Genomic DNA, 25,346 nt, shown 5'->3' with positions numbered 1-25,346 from the left:
TATTTACATTTTCCTTTTGGTACTGAAATGATTATATCATGTTATTGCTTAGCAGTTTTGGGTCTTGTTTTAAATGTCTTGAGGTTAGCCACCTACTTAAATCATAAGACTTTCAGTTCAGAACAAACTCTTCAACCTGGCACTCTCCAGTTGGCACACTCATATCTACTGCAGATTTTCTCTTGACTATTTAAAAAAATTTTTTTCTATTGGTTTTAGTGAGAAAGAGGAAGGGGGAAAGTGGGGGAAGAGAGAGAAAAACGTCGATTTGTTGTTCCACTTATTTATACATTCATTGGTTTTTTCTTATATGTGTCCTGACCAGGGATTGAACCTGAAACCTTGGCGTATGGGGACGACACTCTAACCAACTGAGCTACGTGGCTAGGGCCTATTTTTTTTTTTTTTTTAATGCACCTTTCCAGGGCCACCATGTTGCACAACTCTAAGCAGAATCATTCATACTGTATTCTTTGTTAATGGTTTCCGATACCAGAACATGCTAAGATTTATGTTTCATGTTCTCTTATCTCAACTCACTGCAGCCATTCTTCCTCTACAGCTGTGGCTACTAGATGCCCACCTGTTGTCAGGGTGCCACCCCAATTTCTAGAACTAGCCCTGGCCAGAAATGAGAGGTTTAATAGCTCTGGAACTCAGTACCAACTTACCCCTATAATTAGTCCAGTGTTATCACTCTGTTCTTCAGTTCTATTAAATGAGCTTATTCCTGGTTGGTACCTTGTGTCCTGTTTTGCCTTGGCAACATGCCTAGGACTCTAGTCCTACAGAGAAACTCTATTACTTCATGTTAAAACTCCCTCATGCCAATTGCTTACTGAAATGTGCTTGCCAACTGTTGTCCAATTGCCATGTACTTGGGATACTACTGACATGCTGGACTAGACCTATAGCTGGTTCTGTCAAATCTAGTGCCAGGCTCACCCCAGCAGAAGGGTCTAATCACATCTTTTGGCCCTATAATATGAACTGTTCTGAATCATAACAAAGCAAAATTTGGAAAGAAGAAATAACAAAAAGAATTATATCAAATATGATCAAAATGATCCCTAGCAACTATAACCATATATTATAATAAGTAAAACTGGAAATGACTGATTTAATGGATTACCTGCCCAAGTTATTTGTTCACATGCCAAGAGGCAACTTCTTAACTATAAAAGTGTTTCCACATTTTCTTTTATTTTCTTTAGAGAGAAATCTCAAGTACATTTACTCATCAATTTATTACCTCATCAAATTCTGCAAAAATAAATAAGTAAATAATCTACAAATATATGTGAATTTGCAACTGCAGAAAAACAACAAAGCACCCTTATTTTGTTCTTGGAAAACTTTATTTCATTGTAAACAAAAAAGGCAAATGTTACTTGTATCATCAGGGTAAGTGGGAGTCTGGTCATCCTTCATAGCTGTAAACTGGCAAACTCCAAATGAGAGATGGAATCTAGGTAAAAGACACTTATTAATCCAGATTATAGTTACCTCCCAGAGAGATCATGAAAATTAGTCAAAAAAATTAGAAACAGATTTACATGAGGTCACATCAAAAAAGCTGAGAAAGTGATGGCTAATGCTTTGGGAAATTCTATTCCCAATTAATACTCAAAAGAATAAATTCTTAAAGATCAGAAACAGGTAGTTTATATTCTTAAGTACTAACAACAACGATATGTACTTTCATCAGTTTCATATGATTATTAGGATTCAAAACGTTATTTAAAATCTAGATGTAGGCCCAAACACCCAGTCATTGCCCAAAATGGAAAATTTACATTTCTTTACAGGAAACATAAAAATATGACTATTTGGATCGCATCTCAATTTGCAATTGATAAGTCCAATTTTAATGTTTACAAAAAGACAAAACGCAAAAAGAAGACGTGGCGGCATTGTCACAAGAAGACCCCAAGTAGAATGCCCCTGCTGACAACAGCAACTAAGAAATCTTACTCAGGCTACGAATTTTATTCCTGATCAGGTAATAAACTTCCAGTTTATTCTTTGAGTCTGCCTCCTGTTAACATGTTCAACTTGTCAGACACCCACGTCAACGATTTCCAAGCTCTCCTTCCACTGCATTTCCCCCCATAAACTAAGATGTGCCTAGAAATAATGAGACAACTCAAAATAGCTAGTTTTACTAACTAGCTTATTCCAGTGAAATCACCAAATTATCCAATAGTCTTTGATTTCAGAATTACTTACAATAATAGAATCAGATACAGAAATCTTGATCAATAATCTTTCTAAACAAACTATTTACAAATGCAAAGTATGCAATGCTGTTTAAAATAAATATATACAATATATAGTTTCTACATTCTCGGACAGCTTAAAAATGAGGTAATAAAAACTTAACTGATTAAACCTTTTACCATTCTGGAAATGGCTTAGGAAAATGATGATGACATTTTATTTTCTTAGGTCTTTTCATGTTTTCTTTGAATGCTTCTGAGCACTTCCTTCTCTACGCGGAGAAATTATGTAAAAAGTTCTTAAGCTTTGTCGGGTAGTCTGTCATCACCCCAGTTGCTCCCAAATCAAAGGCTCTCTTGTATTCTTGTTCTTCATTTAATACCCAAATGTACACCTGAGAATCAGAAGCATGAGAAATATGGGAACAAATGTTGAGATAGAAAATTATTTTTATAATAGCATTTATCCATCTGCAATTCTAAGGAATCACTGAACCCTTTAAAAAATTCCACTTTGTTCATTAAATATGCACTGTCCTACCCCTACCTTCAGCTGCTCTCACCTACAGAGTGGACTTAGTTACTGAAGTGCCTATGCTTTCTCGTTCACTGTAAGGCGGAACTGAAGGTCTTCACGTGTCAACCAAGAAAGCAGCAGCATCAGAGTTGGGACCAAACTAAGTCAGTTAAAAGTTCTGCCCTTTACACTTGCGTTAAACTGGTAAACTATGCTGTTTCCAAAATGCATCATTCCAGAAATTTACCTGAATGCCTCGGGCAGTGAGGTGGTCAAACAAAGCTTTTCTCATTAGTAAACTGGAAAAGAAAAGCAAAACAGGTTTAGGCACTTCTTGGCCCTACGAAGGACTAAAATTAATCCTTAGTCCTAACTTAGTCAATTTAGAGTTTCAAGCAATGGCCTCAAATACTAACTGCTGCTGTGGACGCATTTATACCTTAACTGCTGGATCGCTTGTCACTGCTGGCTGCTGGCTGGTGAACAACTAGAACTGTCTTTACTGCCACTAGATCCTCAAGAGACCCATTCTTATTGGAGCAGCTCATTGGAGTATGTGTTCCCAAGTTTGCAAGTTAAAATAAGATGGTAAACTTGGATCAAGTTCTATAACATCACATTTCATTTGCTGAACCGGTTAGTCTTTTGTGAGCTCTCTTAGAAACCTAATGTCCATTAATTACACTATCCTATATATAGGAGAAAAAAAATTTTTTTTTTTTTAGCTCCAATTAACCAACTTAAAAGTGAACTTTTAGAATACAAATCACTTGAGCAAGATGGAACTATTGTACTTAAAAGTTACACATCTCATTTCTATTCTGTTTATTAGAATGACTAATGAAAAAAAACTAAAAATCATGTACATTTCACATAAATTAAAAATGTGTCCTTGAAAACTAGAAATTAAATCACGAATAAAGCCAAAAACTATAAACCCTGTGGCACAAAGAAAAGATGAGACTAGTTTTCCATCTCTTTGAAAGAGAAACTAAGTTAAAAAGGCTGTGACTAAGGACTATTACTTAAGCATTCAAAGTTCCATTTTGAAACAAAAGATAGCACAATAACTGTGGTTTTTACCTAAAAAATAAACTCAACATGTCTTAGAAATTAAGGCATTTTCTATAAAGTAGATGCCTACCCTATAGGTAGGGCTTCCTTTCTGCTAAATCTTGGTACAGATTTTTCTGACAAATGTGCCATTAGTCAGTGTACATTTTACACTTCTTTTCATCATGTTCTTGACTGCAGACTAGTGGAAACAAATAAGTAGAAGGGAAAGGTTATACCATATCCTACCTCTGCTACTAACTAGCTAGATAACCCCAAGTAAATCATTTAACTTTGGCTGGGTTGGTGCTTAAGGTGAATGAGATTATCTCCCTAGAAACCTCCTAAGGCTCTGTGACTAGTAATTAAGCCAGTTCTAAATGATTCATACACATCCATTTGTATAGTTGGTACTCAAAACATCCGTGTTATAAATTACATGTAGAGAGCTCGCATTAAATTTAAGCAGAGTAGTTAATAGATAGAGCTAAAACAATAACTTCTATTTCAAGAAACTAAACATTCTTACATGTCAGAAAGCCAGATGAGAAACTTCTGACTTCTGGACACTGTGTGTGGTTCTTTTAACCTGAGACAAAACAAAATTTGAATAAATTAGAAACAGTGTGATAAAATAAAACAAGTTCAAAAACCAAAAGTGCCTTGCACTTAGTACGTACTCAAAAAATATTTGTAAAAGGACAAACATAAATTAAAATAAAGCCCATTTGGGTTCTCTATTTCTACTGATTTCGGGCTCACTTTTTGTGACCACTATTAAAGGGTTAAAAAAAAGTTCTCTTTCCAGAGACTCTGAGTGCCCAGGACTCATATCTCTTCTCTTTCTTTGGGTGAAGCCTCTTTCTCTTGCTTTGTCTGCTATGACTTAGTATATAGCAGATTTAAACACATGACCAAACTTTATTATGGATTAAAAGATATTTGGGGGGAAAATGAGACCAAAAACACACCCCCATAAAAGCAAATAATATAGGTCAGCTAATCAAACATGGAAATAACTACAGCAAGCTATTCTTTATCATTAATATTAATGAGCTTTATCTTAGTCCTCCGGTCATTGATAATTGATGGAAACAGGTAACCACTTACTTCAATATGATAGAAGGCATTGGGATTTCAAAAAACTGTTCTCGAATGGGCACAAAGGGCAAGAGGCCAGTGAAGAACAGGCCGAGAATGAGCAGAACACGCTGCAGACTGAAGAGTATGGGAATATCTGAATTCTGAAAGACACAGTCAATAGCACATGCTGCTTTACAACTGCTCAAATAAAGAGGATTATTTCACCACCCTCAAAATTTTCCAGGACTGTATCATTTTTTAAGAATTACCTCTTTGTAGCACTTTCCTACAATTTCATAACTGGCATTACCCCACACTGTTATGTGTTCTCGTCTGTACTGCTTCACCAACTCTGAAACCTACAAGTGAAAATTCAAATTTTTAGGCATCTCCCTATTTGTAAATCCACTTACATTATTTCATTAAAAAAATAGGTTATAATTGACTATCTGCCAGTGAGGAGATTTTATAAAATGTAAGAAATGACTTGCATTTTACCATTATATGATTTATCTAAAGGAATACAACTATTTAGTAATTTGACATACACTAACTACAAATGAAACAAGTTAAACTAGAAGTTAATTATATAAATGCCAGAACTCTTGGGTCACAGGAACTCACTTTTATCCATGATTGAGACATGACAACTCTGAAAACAGGCTTTCCTATAGTAAAGTGATCTCTTCTACCAGGGCATTATTTAAAACAATACTGATCCCCTAGAGCATCACATTTCCTCCACCTACTCCAACCTTATTAGTTCGTGAAACTGGATGCCACACACTCAGAGGTGACAATGCCTTAAGTACCTTCTTAATCAGCACATTGTTGTTGACTTTGATATCGATGTTAATGGGAGTGTTAGGAAAGGCCTCAAAAACTTCCTTTAGTAATGGAATTCGGTTATCTTTTCCTTCACACTGGCATGCTGAGGAAGCAAAAAATAAAATTAAATTAAATACATCTTAAAATGTATTTTTAAAAGATAACATACTTTTTTTGACAATTAGAAGAGATATAAGTAGTATTCATAAAAGGACATTTACAAAATGATGAAAAGTATAAGAAAAGAAAAGAAAAACCATCTAAAATGCAACAATTTAGATATAACCAGCATGGCCATTTGGTGTACTTTCTCTACTCTTTTTTGCCTCCATGCTTAATTTAATATAGTTATAGCGTACCTACATATTTTAACCTGATCTTTTAACGTAAGTAAAAAAAAATTGCATGTTGATACACTGTATTTACAATTATGATTTAAAAGTTTTTTCATTAAACTTTTTGAGATAACTGTGGATTTACATGCACAGAGATAATACACAGAGATGTGTGCACCCTTTCTTTACCCACATTCCCAGTGGTAACCTTGCAAAACTATAATATAGTATCACAACCATGACATTGACATAATCCACCAATTTTATTCTATAATTATTACTTTAAAAGTTTAAAAAACATTCCATCGAGTAGCCATACATCAATTTAATTATTGTAGTTTAAAACATTCCCCTTGAGAGTGGCAGTGCTTACCACTCCAACGTATGCCGCTTTGGCATAAGGATTATTTCAAACTGAAGGCAATACAGAAGCAGCAGATACAAAAAAAGGCTCACTGCCTTCCCCCATTTGCCTTAAAACAAGACTTAAATTTGTACAAAATTAATCATCAATGACCCTAGACCCTTATCAGCACCAGAGGACTCTACATAACAAACTACGGACTAGCCTTTATCTTCCATTATCCTCCCACATGTTTCCCTCCCATAATTTGTCACCCTAGAATTCAAAGTCCTTTTCCTTTGTCTTGTCACTTCTCTGAAAATGAATTAATTTATTTACTTATTAAAATGCTATATAGCCCAGCTGGGCATGGTTCAGTGGTTAAGCATTGACCTATGATCCAGGAGATAGCAGTTCAATTCCTGGTCAGGGCACATGCCTGGGTTGTGGGCTCGATCCTCAGTGGGGGACCTGCAGGAGGCAGCCGATCAGTGATTCTCTCTCATCACTGATGTTTCTATCTCTCTCTTCCCTTTTCCCTACCTCTCTCTGAAATCAATAAAGATATATTTTTTAAAAAATAAAATAAAATAAAGTGCTATATATATTCAGGTTCTAGCCATCTCTGAGTTTCTCCCATGACACATCCATATTAATACACCTCTGTTTGTTTTTCTCATATTAATCTCTCTCTTGTTACAGAGTCCCAAGCTGAGAATCCAGAAGGGTAGAAAGAAAAAGATTTTTTCCTTCCCTATACCCTACTAGTGGACACTAAGATTGTTTTTAAAGTTTTGCTCTGATAATCATCATTAAATTCTTCAGAGATTGAGAATAATATGTTCAGGCAAGAGAAATACATGCTAGTTCAGAAATGTGTTGAAGAATTATATCAGTGCAACTCAACCCACAGAAAACTGAGTCATGAAAAAATCAGAAGAGAATTTTAATCATTCTTTAATTTCCTGAGGGTTATTTTCTTTATTCTTCCCCTAGTCCCTTTTGTCTCTAGTCATTCCTGTAATATACTATACATACTATATAACTATTATAAAATTTTCCCTTTCTTTCTGAAACTTCAATTCTACCAATCTGTGAAAAACCAAATAGTGAAAGACCCTTTATTTCATCCTTACTGCACAGCAAATCAAAATAAAAAAGCGCATCAAAAAAGTAAACTAAATCCATGTCAGAACATTAATTATAATAAAGGCTCATGTGAATGAAAAAAGAAAAAAGAATCTGTTATTGTCTGGCCTGGTCTGTGCCCTACTCCTATTGCCTTTTTCTTACTCATTGTAATTCAGATGCGGCTCGAGGCCGTTCTGATGGGACTGTCAATCACTCGGCTCCGTCTCCAGGGCCACAGAGAGAGTACATGACCCTGCAAGGGTAACAATGTGGACCCTAGGAAAGTCCTCCTGAAACCCTCAGCTGGATGGGTCATGCACTTTGGATGTCCATCTTTATGTGGACAAGGTGTGTCTAAGGACAAAGCTAATAAATGAAAGCAGAACAAAGAAATGGAGACCAATTTCTGTTTGGGCAACTGCAATCAGTCATGTCTAAAGGTATAGAACCTCTAGACTTTTTAGTTATGAGAATTTAATTTTTAAAAAATTAAAGAAAGGGGGGATAAGCAAGTATGCCACAGGATGTGAGTGAAGCAGCCTCTATAGCATGCTAGAAGTTTAAAACTGATCATTATAGTCAACTCTAGGTTATCCAAATTATTATTTTCCATGGAAAGAATACTACTTTCAAGAAAGCAGGATAAATAAGAAACGCTTCAGTTAATATACCTTTATGTTCCTTCTTTTTAATGTAACCTGTGGCACATGAAAGCACCTTCAAAAGAAAACACAATTCTTCTCCAGCAGGTTGTGAACCACAAAGAAAGCAAGAGGCCAGGCATGTGTATTCCTCTGAGGGTTGAAGGTCTCTCTCTCCAGTATTTAAAGGAAAGACAGCAAGAGTTTTGAGCAGGGCAATGGGACAGAAAAAAACTGAACAACATTTTGCCTCATCTGAGTTGAGTTTATACAGTACTACGTATTGGTCTATTTCAAATACTGTAAACTTAAGTTGGTTAGGAGTTGAATGCAATATGAACTAAAGTTAATTATTTTTTACAGTTGTCTGAAACTTGAGAGTACATGGCATTGCTATTCATAAGGCATCTGAAGAGACTCCAGATGGAGAGGTGACACAGTGTAGCTGAGTACTGGCCTGGTAAGGAGAAGATCGAGAGGTTGAGGTCCTAGCTTTGTCATTTACTGGCTGTATGACTATAATTTACATCTTTAGGCCTGTTTCCTTATCTACAACAGGAAGAGACAGATGGTCTCAAAGGTCTCTTCACATTCAAAAAAGTTTTATGACTTTATGAAGGAGGTATAAAAACCAGAAAAAGTGAAAGCATTTTTTCTCAAAAGATCTTTTCATCTTTGTGAGGCTTTGGCGTTGCTCTAAAAAGGTAAAAACAGGAAAAACTTCACTTATGGAATTTTCTTAATCGTCACAAGTCCACAACTGACACAACCATTAGAAAAGCTTGGCAAATATAATCCTGTTAATTACAAGAATGAAAAAAGTGTTTCCTCAAACCAATACAGCTTCATGATACTTACCTGGAAGGCAAAAAATCAATAAATATCGGATCTAGTATCACTTAGAGATAGCTAATTTAAACAATTTTCTAATTCTTATTTGCCTTTCTAAAATTTCTCGATCAAAGAGAAATTTTACTGGCCAATTTTAAGTCTAGTCCACAGAGCAGTTAACAGTTCTTTTTGAAAATTAATATCAATAGACCCTTGACATTTAACAAAAGCTTTAACTACATGCAGCATTCCATAACATGTAGCATCTTATAGCTTTACTGAATTACATTTCAATCATTTGAAACATGAGGCTAAATTGTGATAGTGAAGAAGCCTGTACCTGCTCAGCAACCTGTATCTCAAGCTGGTGTATTTTCCATTCTAACATGTTCCATTCTAACATAACTAACATATTGGGCCAAGGGACATGTTTCTTTGTAAGAAATGTTCCCTCAAAAGAAAGAAAACTGCTATGCTGGTGATTAAAGTGAAGATAACTAGGACATGGATGGATTATTTGAGCAACAAAATTCTCTTTAAAATTTAAAATATGGAGCACCGAAATGACATAGAATCAAATGTGAGACAATTGTAAGGATTTAAAAGGAGTCCCTTCAATTTCTTTTCATTTATTCATTTATTTAATTTATGATTACTATAAGTTATAGTAATATTCTAGAATTGGAAGCTTTAGAGGTACAAAGTATTCCTAATAATATCTGGGTTTCTTGTCATTAGCATTACGGCTTAAATTAACTGTATATAAATTTAATGGAGTGAGTCAATTAAATCTCTGGACTTCATCATTTCAGGGTCAAGATTTCAGATTTGTAGGCCTGAGAAAATGTTCTGAGGGCAATACTTTTAGCTGGAACTTACTATGACAAGAGAACACGCCTATGTATCTAATTCTCAGCATAAATGAATAAACTTTAATGTAAATGTTTAAGCTGCAAATGCGAAATATTACCTCTTTGAAATGTGACATCCAGTTTGCCAAGGTAAGGTGGGAGTTCCTTTAAAAGATATGAGTGAAAAAAGTTAGTTCTCAAAAAATCAAAAGCATTTTAATGTCTTACATTAAGAAGTAAAGATTTCCTTCTTCAAAAAATAAGAGAGCAAACCACTACATATGTAGGGCATCCTTTAGCACAACATCCCCAACAGCAAATTAATTGTATAATTACGTGAGAATTCTCCGTACTTTCTTGCTCAATTTTGCTGTAAACCTATAACTGCTCTAAAAACAAAGTCTACTAAAACCAAAAAGCTCGGGAAATGTGTATCATGCCAAAATGTTAAAAAATACAACATATATAATGTACAGCAGGGTCACAACTATATAAAAACATACAGGGTATACATAAGATAGTATCCTGTTAAGAGAAGTTTTCTTTAGGTGGTAAAATTGAGCATTTTTCCTTCTATTTACCAGTATCTACTATAATGAGCATGTAAACTGCTAAAATCAGATTTTTGAAGGGCTCTTTCCTCTACTTTAAGACTAAAAATAATTTATATATTTAATCCGCATCAAATAAATCATAGAATACTTCAAGCAAGTTGAACTCTAGTAGTTTTACATTTGAGGACTTTAGTAATTTTGTTAAAATACTTATAAAAATAGTCTATATGTATGCAATGAGTACATCTTCACTGAAACTCAGAATAGTCTTTTAAAATTTCCTTTGACATTCATTATTTCACCACTATCATTTATTTTTTATTATTTAGTGAAGCACTATCTGGCATTCACTGTTTTTAAAAATCTTACAGGCCCTAATATCTACTAGATATTACTTTATCATGCATTTTTATACGTACACAGTACTTGAGATCCGAGATGTTGACATTGACCCCAGTTGATCTCTTTAGATTCTCATCATGAGACACAACAACTTGCTCATCTTTTGTGATATGGCAGTCCAATTCTAGCATATCAGTTCCGAGTGTAACTGCACTGAAGAAATCAAAGAATAAGGATGTTCTGAAACTGAAGTAAACACTGAGGTTACATGCATAAGATGTAAAATTCAGAATTATAAATCAAACAGCAAAAAAAAATCCCATAATACTAAAATTTCTCAATACTATCCTCTATTATGATTTACTGATGTGAAAACACTCTAAGGGAACTTAGAAGAAGAGAATCATGTCGCCTCCTTTCCATAACCAGCTACACTAATTTCTGTCAACCCAATATAATGGAAAGAACACTGGACCAGAAGTTAAGAGACCTGGGTGTCAGTTCCTGCTTTGCTACAAACTTGCTGTATAACACTCTGGGCCTACAGCTCCATATTTATAAAGTGAAAGGAGTGAAAAACAAGAAAATCATGCCAGCTTTTGCCACTTTAATTCAACATAGGATTAGAAATTCTAGCCAGAGCAATTAAGCAAGGAGGAAAAATGGTGGAGGGGGGTGTGTGTTCCAAACTGAAAAGGGAATCATAAAACAATTCCATTTACAATAGAGTCAGAAGAATAAAAGACTTAGAAATTAACTTAACCAAGGAGGTGAAAGACTTGTACAATGAAAACTATAAAACACTGCTGAAAGAAATTAAAGAAGAGATACATAATGGAAAGACATCCCATCTTTATGAATTGGAATCCTTAACATTGTTAATGCAAATACTACACTGATCTACAGAGTCGATGCAATTCCTATCAAAATCCCAATGATGTTTTTGCAAAATTAGAAAAATCCACCCTAAAATTTATATTGAACCTCAAGGAACCCCAAGTAGTCAAAACAATCTTGAAAAAGAACAAAGTTGGAAAACTCACACTTCATGATTAGACTTTATGCATATCAGAACACTCTTAGAAGGAGCATTTGAAAGCATTAAGATAAAAAATTCAACCATAATCCTACAACAACACTATTTTAATTATTTTTTTTTTGCACTTTAGATTTTATTAGGTTCCATCTCAAGAAACCACTTTCCTTGCTCATCCATTAGAAGCAGCTTTTCATGCATTAAAATTTTATCATGAGATTGCAGCAAGTCAGTTATGTCTTTGAGCTCCACTTCTAATTTTAGTTCCCTTGCTATTTCTACTACATCTCAGTTACTTCCTCCACTGAAGTCTTGAACCATCCACAAGGGCTAGAATCAACTTCTTCCAAACTCTTAATGTTGATATTCTGACCTCTTCCCATGTATCACACAAATGTTCTGAACATCTAGAATAGTGAATCTTTACTTTTTTTAAAAAAATATATCTTTTCATTGATTTCAGAGAGAGGAAAGGAGAGGGATAGAGAGACAGAAACATCAATGATGAGAGAGTCATTGATCGGCTGCCTCCTGCACGCCCCCGACTGGGGATGGAGCCCGCAACCCGGGCATGTGCCCTGACTGGGTATCGAACCGTCATCTCTTGGTTCATGGTTCAATGCTCAACCAATGAGCCACACTGGTTGGGCTAGAATGGTGAATCTTTTCCATAAAGTTTTCAATTTACTTTGCCCAGATCTATCAGAGGAATCACTACCTAAGGTAGCCATAGCTTTACAACCTCTGCTAGCTTCAAACTTCTTCTGCAGCTTCCTCACTACTCTCAGTCTTAACTGAAGAGAGTTGGGGCCTTGCTCTAGATTAGGTTTTGGCTTAAGGGAATGTTGTGACTGGTTTGATCTTCTATCTAGACCACTAAAACTTTCTCCATATCAGCAATAAGACTGTTTTGCTTTCTTACCATTCATGTGTTCACTGGAGTAGCACTTTTAATTTCCGTCAAGAATGTTTCCTTTGCATTCACAACTTGGCTAATTGTTTGGAGCAAGAGGACTAGCTTTCAGCCTGCCTCAACTTTCCACATGCCTTCCTCACTAAGCTTAATCATTTCTAGCTTTTGATTTAAAAAGAGACGTGCAAATCTTCCTTTTACTTGAACACTTAGAGCCTACTGTAAGGTTATCAGTGGGCCTAATTTCAATATTGTTGTGTCTCTGGGAATAGGGAGGCCTGAGGAGAGGAAGAGAGATGGGGAACATCAGTGGAGCAGTCAGAACACACAACATTTATAGATTAAGTTCGCTGTCTTACATGGGTGCGGTTCATGGCACCCTAAAACAATTGCAATAATAACATCAAAGATCACTGATTAGAGATCATCTTAAGAAATATAATAATAATAAAAAAGTTTGAAATGTTGCAAGAACTGCAAAAATATGATATAGAGACACAAAGTGTTGGAAAAATGGAGCCAGCAGACTTGCTTAATGCAGAGTTGCTACAAACCTTCAATTCGTAAAAAAAAAAAAAAAAAAAAAAAAAAAAAAAAAAGGCAGTATCTGTGAAGTGAATAAAGCAAAGCACAATAAAATGAGGTATGCCTGTATAAACTTTTATAATGGCAAAATAAGAACGCTTACATTATGAGTATATTTTTATCTAAAAGATAACAACATTTGGACACCAATTTATTCACCATCAGCAGAATGAATTACAGTAGGAATTTGACCTAAGAAAAACTGAACATCCTTTTAAATATCTAAGCACTCATAATTCTTATTTTGCCTGTGAATCTCCTAAATGGGGTAAAAGTATCTTTTGTTTTATACTTAAACCTCAAACACATATTAAAATATTATATAACAATTAAAGAATCAAGTTTTAACAATTAAGTAACTTTCTTAATGTTTCTCAAAAACATGTGGTGATTCATTGGTTAGAAAGGAAAGAATGAGGTTGTGGGAAATACAAGCATTCAATGATGGGAGTTGGATTAGACGATTTTTAGGATCATTGGCCATCTCAGATCTAATGATTCTAAAATTACGAAGCTGGCAAAATTTATCATTGGAGCCAATCACTTCCCCATTTTCTCTTACTTCACCTACTTCTAATAATCCACCCCTCCATCATCCATCCCATCTCAAAAGGCCCAATGGCTACTTGCCGCCTCGTGCCAGTCTCACACTTCTCCCTTACCCTTCCTTAGGTAACCCTCCCCCCTTCAGTGTCCTGATTACCAGTTGTTAGAGGAAACAAACAAACAAACCTGGTTCCTAAGGTAATTCTTACTAAGATGTAAATAATTAAGTTGTTAACTTTAAGTGTCCTCTTCTAGAGGACATCCACCTCTTCTAAGAGAATGTCTGTTTGCCAGTCATGTCTCTGTTAGAGCCACAATGTGTAACCGTGAAGCCCCAAAAGGAGTAAGCACACAAAGACAATTTTTAGGTGGGTAGAATTATTTTTCTGTATTTTTAAATTTCCTTAAATATTGATGTTATGCTGTTAACTTTTTAAAAAAAGAATAAAAAATGTAGAAACTGTAACTAACACAGATAGCCAACAGTTTTGAAATAAAATTCTAAGGTCCTTTATACAGATAAAAAACCTTACTACTGATTTTTGGTCACACACGTCTTACTCTGTTTGTCTTCTCTTTTCTTTTCTTTTTGTATGAGTGTGTGAAGGTAGGGTAAGAGCAGGGGTTATCTGTTTTTTCCTGTATGTGAAAAACATTATCTATATTACCTACGAAATCTTTCTGAGTATGAAGTTTGCCTTTAACTAAAATGTTGGCTGTTTTAAAAAATGTTTGAGAGTTGTATGCAAAACATTATTTATTATAGGCATACCTCTTATTAACAATAAACAAAAATTTAGAGCAATAGTTAGTGCATCTACAATTTATAAATTATCCCAATTTGATACACAAATAGCTAGAACATAGAAAGAAAAGAATTTGTTTTATCTCTTTGGTCTTCGAAATTTTCCATAAATAACAATAAGCATCTGCTTCAATTGAAACATCAGATATTTTGTAGCTAAATTCCTAACAAGCTGACGACAAACACTGAAAAAAGTTAGGGAAACCAGGCCTCAACATTTCCAGAAAAAGAAATAAAAACTCTAGCTTTAAAAGAAGATGTGAAGTGACTTGAAACTTCACAGAAACAATGCATACAATTCACAACCGGAATTTACTTGAATTTCATTTACTCCTCACGACACTGAGGTTGTATTATCATTCTCATTTCATTGATGAGATAATTAGTATTATATTAATTAGATAGTCTAAAAAAATTATCATGAGAATCAAGTCGCTGATTAATTACTTTGACTGTCTGCCAACTTATACTTCCAGCTATTGCTAATACAATTTGTTTCTTTCTGTTACCATTCATGTTAATGCCACAGGGATCAAATTGTCCTTTGGGTATTTACAAAGCCGGCCTGATTTAATAACCTAGTTCTATTAGCTCTTAAGAACCAGATTTTACATACTCAAGGGCTTAGTGACTGTGTGCGTGTGCGTGTGCGTGTGCGTGTGTGTGTGTGCGTGTAGTATAATTCCTTAGTTTTTGGTTCTATGTTTATTATGAATGGGGTTCTATCTCCTTTATCTGTCTTCTGCTAATATTCTGCTTTGTTCTTGAGTGCCCCATTCCGTATCTCATTCAGTAAGCAACTGATAAGAGCCTGTTAGCACAAGAGCTGGATGTTAGGGATTGAGAGATCAATAAGGAAAGATGCTTGCTCCCAAGAAATCACTGAAGAGCCACATTCATAACTTAAGATGTTATTGAAAGCATTTTATAAATCACATTAAAGAACTTTTTATAAATTGTGAGATGCAATTATTTCTCTTTGTCAGTCCTAATTACTTCTTGAGCCCCACTACAATATAGTGAATTAATTTTCCATACAATCTTAAGGTCCTTTCAATTTCCTAGACATACCTGGTCCACATATCCTCACATCTTAATCTCAAACATTTCATGTTCTCCCTCTCTACCAAATTATAGCTCTTCTTATCCTGGTATCTTTTCAATTTTCTGGTTAATCTTAACCTGGCTTCCCACACCAACTATTTATACTTTCTCCAGTATTTTCTCACCTTCACCTCCATGTCATAATATATATGCTTTGTGAAGTGTGTATCTAAATATGTGTGTGTGTGGGGGGGTGTATCTCAGTGGTAACTGTACACAAGAAATTATGCACATACTTAGCTATAGCTAGCTAGCTAGAAATATAATCTCAGTAGAAGAAAATAATGTAAATTATTCTATTTCACAGTCTGTGACAGGAGGAAAGAGTCTGCATCTTAAAGCTGTAAAAGACTTTTGAGATTAGAGTAAAAAGGCATCATATTGAACAGGAAAGGAAGTCACGATAAATCCAGGGGCATGGGATTTAAAGGAAACTAAAATATGGAGAAGCAGTATCTTTGGACCTGATAACAGGGAAATTAGCTGTCTTTGTTTGATGAGAAGCCGGACAAAAAATAAGCCAAATCCTCCTGATTGCTTAGCTGTCATTATATACATAGAAATGGCTTTAAAATTGCATAAGAAAAGCAGCATGGATAGGTAACGTCTCTCCTCGGGTGTAACTGTTCACAGTCCCTGTCTTAGACTAGATTTCAGGTTCTGGGTTGTACAAGAATTACTGGGTAGCCACATCATCCTATTTCATAAACAGCAGCCAGTGTAACAGTTGTTTCATTTTCTCCTTCACTCCTTCTCTCCAAGGCTAATTAGCATTACACACAGTATGTTCCTTGTTACAAATGTCTTCTTTCAACTTTGGAACTATAGTATCTTTTGATTATCCAAAACTCTGACCTCTTTTTTTCCCCCAGTTATGCAGAAACCAGACACTGTTTGTGACACTTGAGATTAACTGCATAAAAAAGCAATTAAAAAAAAAAAAAAGGAACAACTGTCACAAGTGGATGCTGCTTGTATTCTATCTTCATTTTGTGAATCATCACTTTAAAGATAAACTGTAAATGGGAAGAATACTCTTTTATGTACTTACTGCTGAAATGCCGCCATTGTATTCTCCAAATTTTCTCCAGCACCTGTAAAAGCAGTAAATGTAACTTCATTTACTTAGATACTTTGAACATTCTGTTTTTCCATAAATTCATTTTAATAAGATACATCTTGTGAACCTTGATGTTTAGATATTATGTAGACATTACAAGTGTTTTATTTTTATTATTATTTTTTTAATCCTCATCAGAGGATATTTTTTCCATTTATTTTTACAGAGAGTGGAAGGGAGGGAGGGAGAAGAGAGAGAGAGATAAACACTGATGTGAGAGAGACACATCAATTGGTTGCCCTGCAACCCAGGTATGTGACCTTGACCGGGAATGACTTCCGTTTGCGAAACCCTCCAGTGTGCGAGCCAACACTCTGAGCACTGAACAGCACCAGCCAGGGTGAAAAAGCTTTATCTACAATACCATCTGAACATATCTGCGAGAGTATTAAAATGTTCTTATTCTATTGTATTACTAGATTGCGTTTTTATGGCAACCTAATTAATCAGCAGAAACTCAAGGTATGAAGAAACAAATACATATATTAACCTAATATTCTAATATCAGTTTAGCAGAGAGAAAGGGATACATATCCATGTGGAAAAAAAAGCTACTTTGATTTTATGTTCACTTTAGTTACTACAGTTGTTGCACAATAGAAAACAGAAGAAGTAAATATGGAGATTATAGTTTTTTTCTAAAAGTAAATGCTGTTTTGAGGTTAAATGACTTTTAAACATCTAGTTGGTGTCTGTTTTAGTCGAAAACTATGGAAATATGTTATATTCAGATAACCACTATTTCAAGAACAAAGCAATATAGAATATTGCTAAAAAGACAAGAATGCTAAAATTGTTAATAGGCTAAGTCTAACTACTGACTGCTTGTTGTGCCAAAAAACAAGGAAGTTAAAAGGATACCGAAGCCAAGTTGAAGAAGCTCTCATCAGCCAAACCTGAAATGTTAGCATAAAACTAATGGTAGTAACAGATTTTAAACCATTGAATAGGAAATTCCAAGTCCATTTTAATAAATGAAAAGTTTGATGAGGAATGCCTATTTATGTAGTTTCAACGTACCTCCCTACAAAAACACTTATTACAAAGAGTAAAGAAGTAACTTCACAGTGGAAAAGTCTCTCAGAAACCACTTTAATCAAATGATCAAACTCAACATCAGTAGCTCCTTCAAGCGGACTGCTGTGTCCTTTTTAAATTTAATTTAATTTTTTAACACTGTCTAAGCCTATGTAATGGCTTGTCTCATAGAGGAGAGAGCACCGGAATAGGTTAGACTTCGTTGCTACAGCAAGCTCAAATTGTCAGACACTGCTGTCTTTTTAATTTCCTTGCTTTTTGGCGCAGTAATCAGTGAGTCATTTAATTTAACAAATCAAATTAATAACAGTTATCTCCAGATGGTCGGAATACAAAAGATTCCTTTTCTAATCTGCATTCTTTTATACTTTACAAACCCTCTACGATGAATGTGCACTCCTCTTAAAACAGATGGAAGATGCTCTGGCCGGTGTGGCTCGGTGGTTACAGCATCAGCCCACACACCGAAGGGTTATGGATTTGATTCCTGGTCAAGGATACATACCTGGGTACCAAGTTCTTTCCAGCCCTGGTCGGGGCACGTGGGGGAGGCAGCCAATCTATGTGTCTCTCTCACATCGATGTCTCTCTCTCTCTCCCCTCCTCTCTCCTTTCCAGTATATTACAAAAATTAAAATTTAAAAAAAATCAGTCCTCTGGTGAGGATTAACAACAACACAACAACAACTTAAGAATCAAAGTCTTTGTATTTAAGAATCAAAGTCTTAAGTACATGCCATACGCCTGGAACATTCTCATCATTGTCTCCCAAGGTTTCTTTTCTTTTTTTAAAATTTTTTTAAAAATTAAATTTATTGATTTGAGAGAGAGAAAGAGAGGGAGACATTGATTTTTTTGTTCCACTTACTGATGCATTCATTGGTTGACTCTTGGACGTGCCCTGACCAGGGATCGAACCCGCAACCTTGGCATATCCGGACGATGCTTTAATTGAGCCACCTTACCAGGGCCTCCCAATGTTCCTTAACGTTAATTCCAGAATGAAATCACTGTTCAACTCCTCCATGAAAGTACTTTCTTATCACTTCAGACAGATTACAATGATTCTTATTACAGACAAGAGTTAATTAAACTGGCAAGCTCACAGTGGAGGATGCACGTTTTCAGAATTCCAATTTTTGCTTAAAAGCTCAAATTTAATCATTGGCACTGCCTTCAGAGAAGGCAGCTAGATTATTTTTATTCTAATGAGAGATACACTTTATTCATTTTCAGGAACATATCTGCTGAATATTCAAGTATGAATAACCCATTGTCAGTTTTTTAAGTAAAAAAGATGTTCTGTGGGAAAGAGGTTAATTCAGCTCACAACTCAAATGACGGCACGAGTGCTCGTTCTCAAGACAACCATCATCATACTTTGGTACACGGCAGAAGTGTTTTGTGTGCACTTCCAATTACGTCACATAGAACAGTAAAAGCTATGTGTACTCAAGGGTTGAAATTTAATACAATTAACAATTTTTACTAACACATCAAAGATATTCTTAAGTGAAACTGCCTGTTTTTATTTTTATTTATTGATTTGAAAGAGAGAGAGAGATTTGTTGTTCCACCTATCCATACATTCATTGGTTGATTCTTGTATGTGCCCTGACCGGGGATCAAACCCGCAACCTTGGGGTATTGAGATGATGCTGTAGCAAACTAAGTACTAGGCCAGCACCAAAACTGCCCAGTTTTTAAAACCATGAGTGAGTGATGGTGAAGAATACAATGGCTACTAGTCTACTTGGTACCACTGCTTTCATTCTTGGTAAAGAGACAGCAGTTTTAGCCACTACTGCTTTTGCACCATTGGCACAAAGTGGAAAAAGGTAAATAATGTCTTAGGAAAACAGTTTTGACCTTGCAGAACCATGAAAGGCTCTTGGGGACTCCCAGGAGACCACAGACCACACTTTGAAAACCACCGTCTTAAATAATCAATGACGATAAAAGTCAGAGGAGTGGTTACTTCTGGGGACAGAGGAGGGAAACAAAAGAATCTTATATGAGTCTACAAATATTCTTTATCTCGATCTGAGTGGTGGCTACCGGAGATGTGTGTGTGTGTGTGTGTGTGTGTGTGTGTATAAGGTTAGTGTTACTAACTACATGTACACTATACCTAGTTTTTTAAAAATGACTTTAGTATGAGTCTTATGAATTTTGTATTCTGGTACATTCAACTAAACCCTAAGAAGGTTTTTTGAAGGCGAGTATTGAGGGGAGCACCTATCCCCCACTATCTGTTTCCACCTACGGAAGGAAAATTCCACTCTAGTCCCCAAGAAGGGAAAAGAATGGAAGGAACACTTTTAACTCTTCTTTACTCCCTCACACATTTCTCCTCATGTTAGCAGAAGTGACTTAGTAGACAGAGTGGGCGGCCCACCTATGACCCAACCCTTCCCAGTCCTCTTAATTTGCAGTGGCCCACCCTCAGAAGGAACAACACTTCCGCTCATCTATACAGTAAGTTTGCCAAGGCAGGCCCTACCCATGTAAAAAAAACAGGCCTCCAGTTTAAGTGTTAAGTTCAGTTTAGAGACAGCATTAGAGAGTCCCAATTTGGCTCTACTAGCATTTTCACTTCCATCTTTCTCATGTTGGCACTTTATTTTTAAATTGGTTCCCAATTTGAGAAGGGAAAGTAAGTAGTATTATTTATGAGGCTCCTCAAATTCCAATAGCAAGGGCTTTGTAATATATATTTGTGTGTGTGTACGTGTGATATTTTAATCTGGGGGGAAGGAGCTGGGAAAAAGATAGGATAGAGATTTGGTACTCTGAAATACATTTTCCCAGTTAATAAAGAAGCATTAGTGCTAATATTTAAGTTCAATGTCCAACGTTTGTCTTTTTTGTGTGTGCCTGTTTTCCATGTTAATTGTAACTGTAATTCATTTAAACCTAACAACGTAAGCATGCAAGCATTATTAGTTATAATCTTCTATCTATTTTAAAAGTTTATGAAATTACATAGCCAGTACTAAATATTAAAAAGGTGGTCAAGATATTAATAACAGAAGCTAGACACTGTGCTTAGAACTTCATATATCTCATTAAAAACCCCACAACCGTTGTTAAGTATTACTATCTCAAAAACAAACAAACAAAAAGATATGGTCACATAACCAAGAAGGGGAACTGGGATTTGAGCATAAGCAGTATGATTTCAGATCCCACTCTTTCACCACTAACTATACGGCAGCTTTTAAGCTGTCATTTATATAACAGCTTTATTTCAGTTATATAGGTGATTTATATTGGTCCTTGTTCACATAGTCTTCTATTTGTAAAGCTTGAAAATAAATTCTACAATGATAATATTCACAAATTACTTATTAGATTCATATGGTGAAAGCCCAGAGAGTAACTAAGGGACTAATTAAGAGTATGCCATTCCTCTCCAAGGAATAATTTGGTGTTAGTGCTTCTTTCATGAAATGGTTGAAATTCCCTTTTTCTTTCTTTAAGGAATGGAAATACTTTCATTCCACTTTATTTTTATTTATTTATTTTATGATTTGAGAGAGAGAAGAAGGGAGAGGGAGAGAAACATTCATCGCCTCCCACAAGCACCCTGACCGGGGATGGAACCAGCAAACTTGAGTATGCGCCCTGACTGGGAAATCAAAACGGCGACTTTTCGGTGCATGGGACAATGCTCCGCCAACTGAGTCACACTGGCCAGGCCCAAGAACAATCTTTACTCTCAAACTTATCACCTGTCAAATCAATCTGTTACAAAATGCCCGGATTGTGACGGTACTCTGTCTTAATTTCAAGGATGAAAGATTAGGAGGAAAGGTTAAGATCTGATCAGTTGCTGATTTTTTTCAGTTCTTTGAACCACTAATCTCTAATAAATAGACCTTTTTTTTAAAGCGTGTTGCTTGATTCAGTTGGCTCATAAAGACAGGTTAGGGAGTATTAAAGTAAGTTATTTTCCTGCTACCCCATCTCTACCTGAAATAAACATATATACAGTATAATTCCAAAGGCAGGACAATATGTACTTAAAAGATATACTTCAAAATGTTAACAGAGATTATGTCCAGACTGTAAAATTTAGGAACTATTTTTCCTTTTTTCATTCCCATATTTTCCAAGTTTTCTACAATGAACATGAGTTACTTATAAAATTGGGAAAATATTAATAAAATTCATAATTTCATAAAGAAATTAAGAAAATGGCCTTTGATTTTATTGTTTGCCCTCCATTTAATCCAAAGGGTATACCTTTGGTTCTGTTGGTGTTTCATCAATACTTTGTAGTTATAAAATGTGTTTGTTATTGGTCTTAAATAAATTTAAGAAACACATGGAAAGTATTTAGCATGCAATAGATAATTAGCAGACAATAAGCAATTATTTTAATTATATGTTAGCCTCTGTACTAGAGGCTAGAGACAAAAGAAATAATAAAATCTAAAACGTGGCCTTGAGGAAGCCACAGTCTAGTAATGGAAGCAAATGTATTAATATATCCGATTACAACATAATGCAATGCAATCTATGCTTTAAAGAGGTAAGAACAAAGCAAGCCTACAGCATTTAATTTTTGAAACAGCCACTTTCAAGGACAATCAATGTTAAAAAAGGCAAAAGTGTTCATTAAAACTCTGAAAACCTAAGTACACGGTGATCTCAATCTTCCCGACCAACTCAAAGTTCTATTGCAAACTGCAAATGTGGATCCCATCTCCATGCTTTTATTTTCAATTTTACAATTTTCAAAGTGCTTTCTATACACCGAATCCTCCTAACAACCCAGAGAAGCAAGGCAAATGCTCTCCATTTATAGATAAGGAGAACTCAGGCATATTCCCAAGGCTAATTACTAGTAGGTCCATCTGACTCAGGTGATAATGCTGTTATAGCAGACATAATATAGTACACATTAAGAGTTTCAAGTTATAGCAATTCAGGTGTGCATACTTTAAACACACATAGCAATCAATGTTTCGATCTCGGAATGGTCATACATCTGGTTTACAGGAAATATCAGGTATTTGTAGTCAGGGTGATTAAGAGTATTAGCCCAGCCAGGCCAGGCGTGGCTCAGCAGTTGAGTGTCGACCTAGGATCCAGGCGATCGGGGTTCGATTCCCGGTCAGGGCACATGCCCGGGTTGTGGGCTCGATCAATGACTCTCTCATCATTGATGTTTCTGTCTCTCTCTCTCCCTCTCCTTTCCTCTGTCTGAAATCAATAAAGATATATTAAAAAACAAAACAAAACAAAAAGAGTATTAGCCCAAATGTTAGTGATGTACAGAGAGACCAGTGATTGCTGTATTCAGTGTTCAAGAAAAAAATAAAAAGCAAGCAAGGTGGCTCCTACCTAGTCTATTCTTTTCCAGAAACTTAGTATCTTAAGTAACAAAGTGTGTCTGTGTGTGTGTGTAAATAAATATCTTCTCTATCACTCTGGACTCAACTGTATTATTTGGTGTACATACTCCACAAAAGAGTATCAAGCGCTAGCACATTGAAACTTTCGTGTTTTAGTCCACCGTACAAGTAGAGTAAAACAGATTGAGTCTGCGGATATTTAACAAGGTTATTTCTTCTAAAATAAAATGTAGGTCATCCATAATGACAGTTTAGCTTTTTAGAAGATCTAGTTTTGTTTTGGTCTGGGTTTTTAGTAAGCACACTTCTTTTTTTAAAATCCGTAAACACAACCGCAGCGTGTACTGCCTGTCTCCAGAACAGGACTATCACCATTGAAAATTGCTTCTACAGCAACAACCGAAACACTAAAAGTTGGTTTTGGGTTTTAATGGTTGAAGGCACATTAGTAGTCATATACTATCCTATAGTATAGTTATTTATCTGTATATATATATATATATATACAGATAAATCAAATGAGGAACAACACGGCATTTAGCAGGTGACCCCTTACAACTTTCGATGCTTTTCATGAGTGGGAGACTAGCATGGCCACTGAAGTTACTCTTCAGTGTAACTGATACAATTACACAGAAGAATTCCAGTGTATTTCTGTGACATGTAAAACCTTATTCCTGGCAGATTCTTGTTAGAAAAGGAGTGACGGCACTAAATCAAATTTTAGACTATAAATTTAGAAATTTACCATTTCGAGTATTAGGCTGCAAATTCCAAGCGATTTTAACCTGGTTTAACATTCATCTCTAAAGAAGAGTTAACATGAATGGAAATAACCCGCTATCACAACATTTTATACATCACCCTTGACATGAAATAGACACCTATTACTCAACAATGAAGAGGCAACGATTTGGCCTGCTGCCTGGGAAATGAGAGGGTGGACTACCTAGTCTCCTTGTAGCAAGACATCTTTCCCAAAGAAACTTTTTGCTTTCTTTAAACTAATACAGTCCTGTCCATAAAACGAAATCGTCTTTTGGAAATCCACGTGTCACTGCTGGGGTGCAGGGTGGGGCTTTCCAACCAAAACACACAGGTGCAGGGTTTGCAGACTTGGGGACCTGGGCGCTCCATCCAGCTCCCTCCCCCGTCCAGCCCGCGCTCTACCTGCGACCCTGGAAAGCGGACCCGCCTCAGGGACTCGGTTTCCTCTCTTTAAGGATCGAGCTCGGGCTGGGGGTGGGGGTGGGGGTGGCCCCGGGGGCTGCAGACACCTGGGCGGCAGCACGCCCGGGGTCCACGCATCTCCTCAGCCCTGGGAAACGGTGGCCCCGGATCTCCCCACAGGCTCGGTGACCGGCTCTGCGGGCGCAGTCAGGTCCCGGTTCCCCGGGCGGGTACCCCCCGGCTCCCCCGGCGCCCGCCGTGGCGCCTCGCCGCGCTATCGTTCTCCCGTCGGCCGACAGACTCCCCATCCACCCTTCCTCCTCGCCCCAGTCCTTCCTCCTCCTCAGAATCCCCGACCCCGCTGCCCTCAAGGACTCCTCGCCTTGGCTTTGTCTCTAGACCCCTGCCCTGCCCTTCCCTTCCCTTCCCACAGGCGACCTCCCCTCTCCCCGTCACCTCGCCCTCACCTCCGGGGGAGCCCCCTATCCGCACATCCCTTTTCTTCCTCAAACTCTCACGTATTCCCACCCGCCAGCCTTTTGCGGAGTGCCGAAGGGCCCCCCCCCCAAAAAATTTAAAAAGCCTCTCCCCCTCCGCCACCGGGTTCCGGGGACCCCTCTCACCTCCGCGGTGAGAGATGTGTTTACTGAGGAATCGCTGCTTCTTTCTCTGATGCAGCAAAGTCGGGTATTTGAGCAACAAGAAGGAGGTCACCAAGTACCCCCCCACGGTGGAGAGCAGGTAAAAAGCCGCAGAGGACGACATCTCAGCCGCCGCGCGGGACGTCTCGCACCGCAGGGCCCTCTGAACTCCGCAGCGGCGGTCGCGGCGACTGCGGCGGCGGCGGCGGCGGCGGCGGCTCCCAGTCAGCTCGCCCCCCGCCGGCGCCCGCGGCGCAGCGCACTTGTCCGCGCCCGCCCACCGCGCAGGCGCAGCCG

At 36.8% G+C, this 25,346-nt stretch overlaps 1 protein-coding gene across 2 annotated transcripts; it reads right to left on the bottom strand.

The window, feature by feature from the left end:
• Positions 1–1,342: 1,342 nt before the first annotated feature.
• Positions 1,343–25,335, bottom strand: GDPD1 (glycerophosphodiester phosphodiesterase domain containing 1). Of its 2 annotated transcripts, XM_081162854.1 has the most exons (10): positions 25,032–25,335; positions 16,769–16,811; positions 10,806–10,941; positions 9,952–9,997; positions 5,685–5,803; positions 5,142–5,231; positions 4,900–5,033; positions 4,319–4,378; positions 2,984–3,035; positions 1,343–2,614 (listed from the first exon to the last, which is right to left on the bottom strand). In XM_081162854.1, the coding sequence occupies exons 1-10, from the start codon at positions 25,171–25,173 to the stop codon at positions 2,492–2,494; spliced, it is 945 nt and encodes a 314-aa protein (XP_081018980.1). In that variant the 5' UTR covers positions 25,174–25,335; the 3' UTR covers positions 1,343–2,491. The 2 variants fall into 2 exon arrangements, with proteins under 2 accessions (XP_081018980.1, XP_081018981.1); XM_081162855.1 differs by lacking the exon at positions 2,984–3,035 and having other exon boundaries at positions 25,032–25,333.
• Positions 25,336–25,346: the final 11 nt, after the last annotated feature.

This window comes from Miniopterus schreibersii (assembly GCF_964146895.1).
Source record: "Miniopterus schreibersii genome assembly, chromosome: 16".
NCBI lineage: Eukaryota > Metazoa > Chordata > Mammalia > Chiroptera > Miniopteridae > Miniopterus > Miniopterus schreibersii.
The sequence above is the reverse complement of the archived record's forward strand: the minus strand, read 5'-3'. Positions and strand labels throughout refer to the sequence as shown.

Coding starts and splice junctions, on each gene's coding strand:
- GDPD1 (XM_081162854.1), bottom strand. CDS start 25,173: ATGTCGTCCTCTGCGGCTTTTTACCTGCTCTCCACCGTGGGGGGGTAC. Junction 10,942..16,768: donor ACAATGGCGGCATTTCAGCA/GTAAGTACATAA, acceptor TGATTTCTTCAG/TGCAGTTACACTCGGAACTG. Junction 5,034..5,141: donor TAGGAAAGTGCTACAAAGAG/GTAATTCTTAAA, acceptor TGTGTCTTTCAG/AATTCAGATATTCCCATACT.